Source organism: Misgurnus anguillicaudatus, chromosome 15, assembly GCF_027580225.2.
Source record: "Misgurnus anguillicaudatus chromosome 15, ASM2758022v2, whole genome shotgun sequence".
In the NCBI taxonomy this organism is placed as follows: Eukaryota; Metazoa; Chordata; class Actinopteri; order Cypriniformes; family Cobitidae; genus Misgurnus; species Misgurnus anguillicaudatus.
Genome location: NC_073351.2, coordinates 31,343,766 through 31,357,850, shown reverse-complemented (window position 1 = coordinate 31,357,850; position 14,085 = coordinate 31,343,766). Strand labels below are relative to the sequence as shown.

At 38.0% G+C, this 14,085-nt stretch overlaps 1 protein-coding gene across 6 annotated transcripts in view; it reads right to left on the bottom strand.

The window, feature by feature from the left end:
* Positions 1-14,085, bottom strand: part of shank3a (SH3 and multiple ankyrin repeat domains 3a) — a 400,804-nt gene that overhangs the window by 110,708 nt on the left and 276,011 nt on the right. For 3 of the 6 annotated variants that reach the window (XM_055174823.2, XM_055174825.2, XM_055174828.2), the window contains 2 exons: positions 7,641-7,825; positions 4,805-4,828 (listed from right to left, as the gene is read on the bottom strand). In XM_055174823.2, the coding sequence (XP_055030798.2) occupies positions 4,805-4,828; positions 7,641-7,825 (209 nt within the window). The remainder of the gene's footprint in view (positions 1-4,804; positions 4,829-7,640; positions 7,826-14,085) is intronic. The other 3 variants (XM_073853777.1, XM_073853775.1, XM_073853776.1) reach the window with 1 other exon arrangement.

Sequence of the window (14,085 nt, the reverse complement as noted above, 5' to 3'; positions counted from 1 at the left end):
CTGATTTGGTATTATGCACCTGTGCCTTATATACGCACCTGGCGGGGCGGCGCCGGCATTATGCAAATACCTGCATGCCAAGTTCATTGGCGTTTCTGATAGTTCTCGAAGTAGATAGGTCACCCGCGAAGTGGTTCCCAATTCGTCGGTCACGACGTGACGTCTCCGTTCCCTTCCTTCAGGGAACGAGGGTTACATACGTAACCGAGACGTTTCGGTAGTTTTACGTCATTTTTGCAAAAATAAACTACTTTCAAAACACAACTCCTCGTCTTGCATTAGCCGTGTGATGTGCTAGCGTGACCTTATGTATTACGTAATCGTGTCGATAGGTCACGCTAGCACATCACACGGCTAATGCAAGACAAGGAGTTATGTTTTGAAAGTAATTATTTTTTCAAAAATTACGATCGTTTCACTAGATAAGACCCTTGGTTGGGATTGTTTAGAGCTTTTTGAAGTTGCATTAAAAATGTAAACTTTTTAGGTCCACTAAAGTCCACTATATGGATAAAATTACTCAAAAAACTTAAAGGCTCTCTAAGCGAATAATGTGCGACATCACTTCCTGTTGATGTTTGAACTGTTTTCAAACAAACGGAGCGTAGCTAATGCCTCCCCCTCCCTCTCCCGTCCGTGCTTTCATGAACGCGCCCAACCCCCACCCCCAAATCCTTCTTGTCGTTTATTGGCTGGAACACTTTGTTATGTTTTGTCGTGCTAGGTTTGGCCACTATGTTGATATTGCCGTTTGTCGAGCCTGAGCTGTCTACAGAGATCGCGTTTTTTTACAGTTTGATCAGCGGACAGGCGGCAAGCAGATAGTGAGGAGATGTTTGCTGTATGTAACAAAAAATGTTTTATGGTCTAAAACGCGTCAATTCGCTTAGAGCACCTTTAATTCTTCTTGAAGAAAGACATAAACTTCTTGGATGACATGGGGGTCAGAAAATTATCTGATTATTATATATTTTTGTGGAGTAATCCTTTAATGAACTACTTTAACAAAGAACAATACTTCTCTCTTCATCTCAGTTTATGTTAATTTCAACATTTACCTAGACATTTTAAAATCAAACTATTAGTTAACACATTAATCTAAAATGAACAATTGTATTGGCATTAACTAACATCAACAAAGAATAATAATATGTGACCCTGGACCACAAAACCAGCCATAAGGATTAATTGCATCCACTCACAAAAATAAAGTTTAAATATATATTTACAGTAAAAAAAATACAAAGTATCTTTATGGAACATAATCTTAATGATTTTTGGCATAAAAGAAAAATCGATAATTTTAACCCATACAATGTATTTTTGGCAGATGCTACAAATATACCAATAGGATTTGTTTTGTGGTCCAGTGGTTTTAAGAGTAAAAGCTACTCAACTTGATCTACAGGGAATCTTGTCTTCTTTACTGTCTACAGCAGCACAGTCCAGTACAACCAAATACATTAAAAGAGCCGTAAACTAATCAATTTACCTTCCTCCTCACTCTCGTTGATAGACTCTGGCCAAGAGAAACAACACACACATCAGAAAAGCTTTAGAGGAACACATCGCATGTAAAATACGCAGTACATATGTTTTCCCTGTTGAAAAGACAAGCATCACTGGTAAAATGCTGTGTTTTGGACAACGGTGTGTGCCGATGTCCTTGCCAGTCTTTTTAACTAGCTTGACCAATGAGTTTTAAAACCATGTCGGTCTAAGCTGATCTTTACAGCAGGGTTACCCGTGTATTTTGCTCTATGCATAATAAACTATCACTGTCAATGTCATCAGCTATAAAGAGGAATGGACAGATTAACAACACAGGTAGAGATGATTTTGGACTTTACCAAGCTTTACCAAACATCAAATCAAGTAAAAAAAAAACACTCCAACCTTTGGTCATTTACAGATCATTAAAACTGTCGTACTCAGATATAAGGCTGCACGATATTGAAAAAATATATGTGACATGATGATGTTTGAAAAGAACTGAAAATTATATAACCAACATGAAGCTTTTTGAAGTATCTGGGTCAATGGCGTGACGTTAATTATTTTGTGTCCGTATGGTTCAATTAAATGTAAAAGGGCTAACATTTTAAAAAAAGATTACTTACATAAAATCTCTTTTTTGAGGACCAAGTCAAGAATTTTTGGTTTTATTTCATTTTGAAAGAATATTTGGGGGATAACTGCAAAAATGTCAATGTTGTGTAACCGGTCTGAGTCAATTGGTGTAACTAGTATTTTTTTATTTAAATGAAAATATAAATATATTCATAAAAAATATGAAATCAAATATAATTATCTAGATTAGTGTAATATGATTTTTTTTTACATACATTTTTACATAATTTGTCAAAGATTATTTAGAAAACAGAGCATTTTTCAGGACAAATATTACAAATTTACATTTAAAAATAACTAATAAAATGAAATTTTAAAATTATGTTTTTTATGATTATGCTTACATGCCATCAAGGTGAATAAAATATTTAATATTTCTCATTCTTTGGCGCAATTGGCGGTTACACATGACATTTTCAGGTCCATTCAGTCTTAACTTTCATAAAAATGGTGCAAATGTAATTTTTCATTGCATACAATTAACATAAATACATTGTGCATTGAAATAAAGATGATGCATGAATTTCTCATCTTGCCAAACCGTTTTTGTCACTGACCCATCTCAATGATCCAGTTATTGCAATATGCATATTTGTGATATATCTTGCAGCCCTACTGAGATGTGAATTATCCCTGCTCCTGTGTCTTACCTATAAATGCTATTCTGAAAATATCATGTCTAGTAGCATATCTCAACCCTGGCAATGGGATTGAATTCACCCCTCATTCATTCATCATCTATGACCTCAAAGCAAGGCTGATATAAGACTCATGCAGAAGTGAAGATGCATTTCATGTCTGCGTGAAGTCTTCAAGGTCTTGTTTTATTTGTGCCACCAAGCATGATTTTGTTGTGGAGTGTAAGTCTCCCGAGGTAAACTAATGTCAAAAAGCAATTGGGAAAAAGTCCCACGGCTCCAGTCGAACCTTTACTGTCTCAGTGTGCAAATAGCATTCTGAGCCAAATCGCGTCCTAGCGTCTCCTATATTAATGAATGTCGACGGGTTAGACTTTATGAATATATATTAGTGGGGAGCTAAAGTCAGACTCTTGGATGTTATTGTAGAGGGGCTATGAGAATAGAAAGTGCACGAAAATGACTTTGACATATGGTGGCGTTACGTCAGAGGTTGTGTCCAGCATATGGTTTGTCCTGGCACTTTTTAAGATGGCAGAAGTACCATCACGGTGCCGCAAGCTTATAATGAAACTTCTACCGGCATGGGCACCCTGGAACTTCTCGGGCAATAATGCACCTGCTGCCCGGCACAGGATTGTGACTTATCGAAAGGAAAGTTTTGGACTAAACTATACAACAATTTAGAAACTGATATACCCAATGAAAAAAATAAACAGAAATGAGACTTTTTTGATTCGGTAGCAATGAGTTTAAATGGAGAATGAAGATGTATGATTTTGTTTGCCTGATAAAACATAAATCTCATGTTTCACCTCTGCAAAATTATCTTTATGTCATAAACTGTCAGACGCATCATATACCAAAGTTTGCAATAAAAATTCCTAGATTTGAATATAAAATACTTCCCATAAAATGATGTGGTTTATGCTACCCATGTTCATTTTATAGCATAGTGCACTTTATGTAAGGGATAATGTAGAGGCAGTCAGTCGGTAGTTATTGGGAAATAAGCCCTGACAGTGTGATCAGGACCCGACGCGAAGCGGAGGGTCTTGTATCACATTGAAGGGGCTTATTTCCCAATAACTACCGGCTGCCTCTACATTATCCCGCTTATTACACGGCTACTTGCCACATAAAAAAAAAACTGGACATGAATATGAATTTGAAACATTTTATTGGCATATTTGTTTTAAATTAACATTTTTATCCTTCCGCGAAACTTTGCACAGATGCATAAAATGATCGTAATACCTTATTAAGATCCTCTGCTTCATACTTGTCTGTCTACTTCATATTTTTTTCTGTTTTAGCCAGTCTTTGAGAAGTTTTAATGCCCATTCTGTTTTTTTTTTGGTGTTGGCTTCGTAGCTGTCATGCTCTATTTTGTCAAGTTCAGTCTCAGTAAGCTCTCTGTGTCTTGTTGTTGTTCGTTCTTCTATCCACTGTTTAAATGTTTTGTTTTTTCCGTACATGTTAAAATTAATGTCAAACTTTTTCCATTCTTAATTGTGGTTGTCCAGTGTTTGTCACAAGATGGCGCCAAACAGTGATCTTTGCTGGCGCGGAGGGATTTTAAACTTACAAGTAGTCCGGATATGCATTGTTACTTTGGAGCGGTTATTATTTGAAAAGAACGAACCTCCAAATGTCTCAACTGACCAATCAGAATCAAGCATTCCAGAGAGTCGTGTAATAAGTAGTTATAGTGATAGTTTACAGATAAATGTTATTGGGGGATTATACTAACAATGCAATGTGTGTGTGTGTGTGTGTTTGTGTGTGTGTGCATACAGTATGTGCATGTGTGCGTGCGTAGTATTGGGGTACAGTATGTGAGGAGAGGTTGGCATGCAAGGTGGGAAAAGTGGAAATAGTTATAGAAAGAAAACACCTTTAAATAGGGCTGTGCATGGTACACACTCTCTCTCTCTCTCTCTCTCTCTCTCTCTCTCTCTCACACACACACACACACACACACACACACACAAGAAGGATGTACACACTGCCCGAATGGATGCACAGTTGTTTACCTTCCACTGCGTTTGAGTGGTGGTCTGAAGCATGAATGGAGACAAGAACAGAAAAACACATGAAGCATGAACCTGAGCCATAACCACGCTTACACAAACCACGCTTAAACAAAACAAATACCGACACATCAAATTTAAGTTCATCATTTTGTTTGATTTTTTAAGCCTGTTTCCTCATGAGGACGTCAAAATGTCACCACAAGGTCAAAAATATACTGGTATTCCTATCTTTGTGTGGACATTTGGTTCCCACAACATGATAATTACCAGGCACACACACACACACACACACACACACACACGACCAATACATTTTTGAGTTTAAATGCAACTTAACCCTTCTATCTTTGACACTTTTGTCACAAGAAGTTCAAGGTGTGTCCGAAATCCAGCATTCCCTGTGCATGTGCATCTCAACTACCCATGAGATCAACTATCCACCTTCATTGTCACTTTCAGCTCAATCACAAAATCACAAAGAAGCCGATCACTGGCTGTAAGGTTTAGTTGCAATTTTACATTTCAGATCTATCTGCCAGGGATTTGAACCCAGATCCCTGTGCATGATAAACATAGCACTAATACTTATGGGTATGCAGTAACACGGCAGCGCAATTTTTCAATAGGAGACGTGCGGATATAGCAAAATGGTGAAGGTTACAAAGGTGAAGTGGAGTCGAACGCCTTGACCATGCATCCAAAATCCTGCCCCTTCCCGGACACGGCTCTTCACGGCAGGCGCCGTTGAAGACAAACATATTCGCCCAAAACCCTGCCCAAAACGCTTTCACTACATGAGAAAAGCTATAGCCACGCTGTGATTTTGCCATTTATCGCCCATTACGCTGTCAAAAGGGCATACAAAGTAAAAGTTTGTTTTGAATAATATATGTGTGTTCACTGTGTGTAATTATTTAGTATATATAAATACACACACATGCATGTATTTAAGAAACTTTTACATGTGTAGCCTATATATGAAGAGTTTCGTTGCAAAACGAGATAACTCCGTTTTTTTATTTTTCAAAAATCTCGTTTTTTTGGTTGTGCAATCCAATTAATATCAATTCAACTGCAGTTGGTTTGTTTTGATTTAAACCTTCATGACTTAAAAAAATACAGCTAAGTAGCACCATAAAACAAAATAATAACAGGATAACATAATAATAAACATGTTTTGACAAAAAATAAAAAAACGGAGTTATCTCGTTTTGCAACGAAATTCTTTATATTTATTGAGATATTTATATATTTTATATTATACATAGATAAACAAATATATATATACATATATACACACACACACATATATATATATATATATATATATATATATATATATATATATATATATATATATATATATATACACATACATATACATATACATATATATATATATATACATATATACATATATATATATATATATATATAAATATATATATATATATATATATATAAATATATATATATATATATATATATACATACATACATACATACATACATATATATATATATATATATATATATATATATATATATATATATATATATATATATATATACATAACATTTTTCTTAAATTTATACATGTATGTGCATATTTATATATACAAAATAATTACACATAATAAAGACACAAATATATTATGCAAATCCAATCTTTTATTTTGTATGCGATTAATCGCGATTAATCTTTTGACAGCTTTACTTTTAAGTCTACTTAGTGCTTGTACTTTCAAGGATACTACTACTTTAAGTTGTAAAAATGTAAATTATGTTTTTTTTTTTTTGCTGCCACTGGTGCCTCTTCCAAAAAACTTCCATGTCATCCATGCACACAAATACACACACGTCCCGGGACATGCAGATGTTATAGTACGAAACCTTTGATCGTGGAAACACAGACTGAGTCGCGCTACATCCAACAGAAACAAAAGTTTTACATGCAATCCCTTTTTGTATACTGTAATAACATTTCCATTTTTTTCTGTATAATATACACACATTGTGCTGCTCATTTTTTGTATAGCATATTATGTATACAGTATTGTGTTTTCCAAACTGGTATCACACTTGGTAAAGAGCTTTGTGCAGTTGTAGACAGTGTTTTTGTGTACAGATTGTGTCAGGTGTGTGATTTGTATATGAAGAGCTCAGATGCAAAACTCTTAAAGTGTATCTGACATATTTTCTTGTAAATGAACATTTTTATCAGACTCTTGATTAGCTGATTTAAAGTGAAAGTATTTGATGAACGTACTGTATAATATGTGCTAAGAGCATTCGGTTAATATCATCATCTCATTTTTGATGGAAGTGGCGTTAAGGTGCTTTTGCATCTGAGCTCTTCATATGATTCATACTAGACAGCCTGACATCTATTCACATAACATTACTGCACGCACCCTGACTAATAAAGATCGGATAAATCTACCAAGCTAATGAATTGATATTTGGCTATTTCAAGATTAGGATCAGGGTAAGCAGATAATCCTGCCTGATTAACTTGCTTTCCTTTGAGTCACATGCTAAACTGAACTGAAATAATGCAGCCTTGTCGATGAACAATAAAACCTTCTTCATCTACTTTAAGACAGGTAAATGATGTAATGTGAAAATAAAATGATGCTTTATAAAGTATAGATGCACATGAGAGAGACATTGCTTAGCAAAAGCCATAAGGCTACTTATGGATCAACCCCATGCCATCCCTGCTGTATCATGAAGCAAAGTTAAACAAACTCCACCCCTTCTCCAATAACCCGAGTAATAGCAGATGATTGACAGCTGTCAAACCCAATGAGAAAGAAAAAGGTAGCGTACTCACCTTTGACCCTCTCTCCTCGGTTCAACTGTATCTCTCCCTCCCCTTGCGGCGTGTACGGTTTGACCACGATGAAGGTGCGCCCCGGCACGGCGCTGTAGAGTTTCCGTTTAGGGCCCCGGGCTCCTGAGAGTGTGCGCGAGGGCCCCGTGAGAGGAGGGCTGGGGTCTCGCTGGACCGTCCCCGGGCTGTAAACAAAAACATAGGTTACCGTGGTGATGCCCGGCAGCTGGTAGCCAAATCCGGTGGTCACCGACATGGTCCCGTGAGAAGGCTGCGTGCGCGTGCGGCTCTCCTTCTCGATATTCCCGAACCGGCCAGGGCCGTCAGGTGCGAGCGGCTCACTCCTCTCTTCCTACACCTCTCTCCTCTGCTCCTCTCTCCACCTCTCCTCTCCTCTCGTCCCTCTGAGCGCTCCCCACCCTCCCCCTGTCTCCCGTTAACGGCTGCCTGTCGCGGACAGCGCCGAGCGCACGGGCTGCACTCGCCGCGAGTGGGGCATGATCGCTGCCCGTGGCTCTCACGCACACACTCGCACACACACGGACGCTGTGACGCGGCTGCGCTCTTTCCCCGTCGCTGGGCTCGCGCACTCCCTCTCTCTCTCTGAACATTCTATCCGGACGCGGACAGTCGCCGACGACGGGCGCCAGGGGTCTGGATTGATTAGTATGTGGGGGGGTGGAGCACGACTCACCTCGCCCCCCTTAAACAGACCCACGCCCATTGACACAAACGCACACACATTCTCCCGGTGCCGTAATCAACAGCCCCTCCCACTCAGTCTCGCTCCCTGCCCTCCGAATCCCCCTCCCTTTCCAGTGTCTCTCGTCCTTTTTCTCTCTCTCTCCTTCTAAGACAGCTTCTGAATGTTAATGCAGCTGCAGGCAGAGTGGCTGTCTCATTCATCTCAAGCTTTTCCATTCACACACTTCATGCACAAGTCCTTCAAAACGGTAATATCCCACAGAGCTCGCACTTACGTTTGCTGTTTTCTGTCTAGTAGGGAACAAAATGAAAATGCATGCGCACGAGAGCAGAACACAGACACAGATATTTAATAACAGTTTTGTGTTTTTCCTACTAACTTACTAACAAACAAACAGATAAGCAAAAAAGCTTTTTACAGTAAAAGGCATAAAATGAAATCCATAAAAATGGAAAAATCTTTCAAATAACACACCATCTGTGAGCACAATTCATTCATACAGAAGCCTTTTTTTTATAGTTTTACAGTCCAATGAAAGAAAATGAGCAAGGGAATTCTTTAACTGTCTAAGTCCAAACACACATGCATATCCCTACACCATCTCTGTCTCTCTTTCTTCATCTATCCCTCGCTCTAAACATGGAGCTCAGTGATGGCTTTCCAATTATTGCAGCGGTAAAGAGCTGGACTGACTGCAGAATGTAAATGCGGAGTAATGAGAAAGAGAGACAGCTTTTAGGAAGGAGAGATCGTAAAGGAAAAAAGGCTGGAAAACTGGTGAACGGAAAGATGCCAGAAGAAAGAAAGTACTAGATCAAAAAAATAAATAAAATAAATGATGGACAGAGGTCGTGTGGAGAGAGATGGAGCCCTGTTGTCACGGTTTCCACTGACTCAGTATTGATCATTCAAAGCCACCACAAGCTCCTAATAAACGGCACAGAAAATCATGACCCGGCTCTGCAGTAATACCATATTTCACACATAGTCATCATATAACAGACATACATGGCTTCTGACAAGTGTCGTTTTATTTAGCACATTTGTAAGACTATAGATTTGAAGCGTTGCAACGTGCCCGAGGAACGTCACTTTAGCGTGTCACTGAAAAAAAATTATTCATTGAATTTAATCAAATTTTTAAGGTAAGTGGTGCAATCAATTTATTTAAGCTACATTTAAACAAAAGTTTTATATTTTATTTTACTTTACTAATCTTTTTTGTTTAAATGTAGCTTAAATAAATTGATTGCAACCACTTACCTTAAAAATATTTATTAAATTCAATGAATCATTTTTTTCAGTGTACGTATGACATTAACACCATGCTCCGCTCTGGCTGATCTGAGTACTGTGTTTAGGCATGAGCAACTTCCAGATGCTTTGTGATGTCACAGACTCATACAGTAGATTGCATTTTTAAACATAGTAGGCACATGGCAACAACCTTTTTTTGCTATTGTACAGTATTGTATTATAAGTGTCATGTACAGTATGTCACAAAAGTGAGTACACGCCTCATATTTCAGCAAATATTTTAGTATATCTTATTTAAGAAACAATACTATAGAAGTGAAATTTGGATTTATTTTAGAGTAGTCAACGTGCTGCTTGTATAGACCTTTTGCGTGTTTGCAAACAGAGATTACGTTTTTTGTGGGCGGAGCCCAACTGGTGGCAGAAAGTGACAGCTCTGCAATAGAGACAGAGCGCAGCGCGTTATAACCTGAAAACCACGCCCACCGGGGGGAAAGCAATCCAACAGTCTCTATTGACTTTGTATTGCGAGAGGCCGCCTCCTTGTCATTTCAAACTGAATAATGCCTAAAAGCTGTTGTGTGACAATATGTACAGCTAACAAGCCAAAGAACCCAGAAATAAGTTTTTATAAGCTGTCGAGCCGTAAAACCCAGCCTTTAAGGAGAATAAAGTGGATCGCCGACTACGTTTCCCCCTAGTGGACGCAGTTTTACTAATAGTAGTACTATGAAAAGTTGCCTGTTTCCATTTCTGTGTCTTTAAACGCTCGTTTTTTGAAGTCGACAGCTTATAAAAACGTATTTGGTTTTTTTGGCTTGTTAGATGTACACCTTGTCTGTCAAACACCAGCTTTTAGGTATTATTCTGTTTTTAAGTTTAATCTGTAAATAAGTTTTTATAAGCTGTCGACCCCAAAAAAACGAGCGTTTAAAGACACAAAAATGGATACAGGCAACTTTTCATAGTACTACTATTAGTAAAACTGCGTCCACTAGGGGGAAACGTAGTCGGCGATCCACTTTATTCTCCTTAAAGGCTGTGTTTTACGGCTCGACAGCTTATAAAAACTTATTTCTGTTTTTATTTGGCTTGTTAGCTGTACATATTGTCACACAGCAGCTTTTAGGCATTATTCAGTTTTTTGTTATAAGCCAGAAATGACAAAGAGGCGGCTTCTCGCAATACAAAGTCAATGGAGACGGTTGGATTGCTTTCCCCCTGGTGGGCGTGGTTTCAAAGAGACACATAGAGGGAACAGACTTCGACAGAACTCCAGATATCTTCTCTAATTATTTTCTATTCTAATTATTAAAAGATTTTCAGATGATTTCATCACTCCAGTCTGTCCGGTTTAGGGCTTATTATTGCAACCATAAACACCTACGTTTATCTTCAAATGGTGTCTTCGACGACGGTATACTATAAAAATGAAGGTCATCTATTTTGGCATTCCTATTCTGACACTCAACAGCACAACAAGACATTTTCTAGTGAGTTATATTGTTCGTTTCACTCGTGTCTCATTCATTTCCATTGTTTTTCTGCCAACACATTGGGCGCGTGACGTAACTGTGACGTCGACTCGCAAAAGGTCTATAGCAGTACACATTTGCTATCCTCTGAAAACAACTTAACATACGGCTATTATTGTCAAAATAGTTGGCAACAAAGTAGTTTTCCAAGACTGGTTCCAATCGGAAGAAGACACGCAAGGGTTGATCAAAAACAGATGAATAAGTGTTGCCTACATTTCTGCATAACCTGAAATACGTTGCTCCTGGTACAAATTGCAGCATTTTTTGTGTTCGATGTCCACTAGAGGCACTGTTTTTCTCAGTTTTCTTTTAAGGTTACAAAGCAGACAATATTGAAATTTTTTGGATTATTTTTTTTAGTTCATGCATGTGCGAAAACGTCTGAAACCTCTGAAAACTGCCAGGATTGATCGTGTTCGGCTGAAGTATGTCAATGAGGTATGATATACTGATGCAAACAAGTGTATGAATGTGAGATTAGTGCAGAGCCAGGCAATGATGTTCTTCTGTTTATATTGGGCTTGTTGTGGCTCTGACAGATCAATACAGAGTCAGAGAAAATAGCAAAAATGTGAACATTTAAAGACACACGACGTCCGAATAAATTACAAATTACATAGCTTAGCACAATCCATTGAATACGATTAGACCATTAGCAACGCGCTCAAAAATAACCAAAGAGTTTCAATATTTAAAACATTCCCATTTAAAACCTGACTCTTCTGTAGTTACATCGTGTACTAAGACCAACAGAAAATTAAAAGTTGCGATTTTCAAGGCAGATATGGCTAGGAACTATACTCTCTTTCTGGCGTAATAATCAAGGACTTTGTTGATGTAACATGGCTGCAGCAGGCGTAGTTATATTACGCACTGCCCAAAAATACTCCCCTGCTATTGAAAGTAACCAAAGGGAGTGAGTAACCATATTTGCCTAGAAAATCGCAACTTTTAATTTTTCGTCGGTCTTATTACACGATGTAACTACAGACGAGTCTTAGGGCTCTATCTTACACCCGGCGCAATGCAGCGCAATGCGCGACGCAAGTGTCTTTCGCTAGTTTCCACCCTAATTTTCATGTTTAGCGCCGCGTTGTGTAAATAGCAAATGCATTTGCGCCCCCTTTGCGCCCATGGGCGTTCTGGTCTGAAAAACGAGGTGTGTTCAGGCGCATTGTTGGCGCGTTGCTATTTTGAGGCAACTAAAATAGACTACGCCATTGACCAACAAAAACCTGGTCTAAAGTCTAAAGTCAATGGCGCAATATGTTTTATGTTATTTAAAGAGCGCATTAGTAATATGCGCCTATAAACGGGAGGACAACGCGGGTTTGCTTATCACAAAGTACATGAATGCGCAGCAGCACAAAAATGCTTTTAAATATGGAAGATTAAAGGATTGAATGTAAAAGATTATTATTGAGTCTCTTGGACATAAATGAGGACTAATTATGAGACGTTAAAAGGCACAAAGAGCTGCTTCATCTGTAGCCTGGTAAGTAAATAAATGCTTTGCTTTAAACAAATGCATCTGTTTTTTAATGTTTTTAAATGCTACCTCACGGATTTAGTGTATATGATGACTCTGTACCTGCGGATATGGTCAGATGAGAAAAATTTTAAGTAATGCTAAAAAAAACTCTTTGCTAAAAAAACGCTGTCCAAAGTGCTGAAACGTGAGGAGAGCCGTTTGTAAATTCTTTATCTCCTGTTTGTTACAAATAAAGTATTTTTAGAGTACAAACCTTAACTTACATACTTGTAAATTATTTTTTGATGATATTGGATAGCCATACATTTAAAGCAATAAAAAGCCTGCTTTTTTACTTCCATGACTAAAAGAAAACGGGTTTTAAAGGTTTTAATAAAAAAATTTACAATTTCAATACAAGTTAAAAACAACACAATTTTTTTAATAACATTAATGTTAAACTGGGAATCTTCTTCCTCCGCTTAGTTTTTCAGTTTACAAAGTCCGTCATCTAAGTAGGGATTAGACATAGCGCCAGCGCAACTTGCTTTAAAGGGGATGAGAGCTGAGACTCTCATTGGTTTATTGAACATTACGCCCAAAATACTCCCATTACAATAGGACCAACCCTTTTCGACCATGCGCTCGGCGCAAAAACAATTTTTCACGTCGTTAAATTAGCAAAAGTGGATTCGGACACGCCCATTTAGACGTTGCGCTGTGCGCTTTAGACAATGCGCTTAGATCGTTAAAATAGGGCCCATAAAGTTTTAAATAGAAAAAAATATCAAAATTCAATAGATTTTGCTTTGCTATCCTAAAAGTGCTACTGCCAGACCTGAAGATCAGCTGAATGGATTCCGAAAACAGTAAAAATCAAATGTTTAACTCTAGGGGAGCTGGAAAATTTAAAAAAAGTGGAATTTTCCTTTAAATATCTTTCTGTAGAGCCAACACACACACACAGTTGACATACATGACCAGGCTAAACCTCGCATACACCAGCACCATCACTGATCGACCAGACTAAACTCCCTACGGCATACAGTGTCTTGTTGAAGGATGTAACAAAGTGATATATTGGCTTTGTTGCTTCTCACAGGAGGATCCTCTGGGTTCCCTCCCTGGACACCAACTATACTTCTGTAACCCTGGCAACTGCCATCATGAAGAGATAAATTGAAAGCAACTGTCTTGATTCATCAGGTGCCAATGTCAACAATGAATCAGAGGGTTCCTTTCCTCTCTTACTTTCTCTCTCTCTCTCTCTCTCTCGAGATAATAGCAGCGAGAGAGAAATGACTGGTGGCTTGATCCTAAGTCCCTGTCATGCCACGAGGAGACATGTTTGAAATAATGTCAAACTAGTTTACAAGCATGCATTTATTCTGTACATGTGATACATATGAGGTGTAGCACCACAGACTCAACTAAAATAAAAATCTCAACCTCAGTATCTGCCAAAACATGACC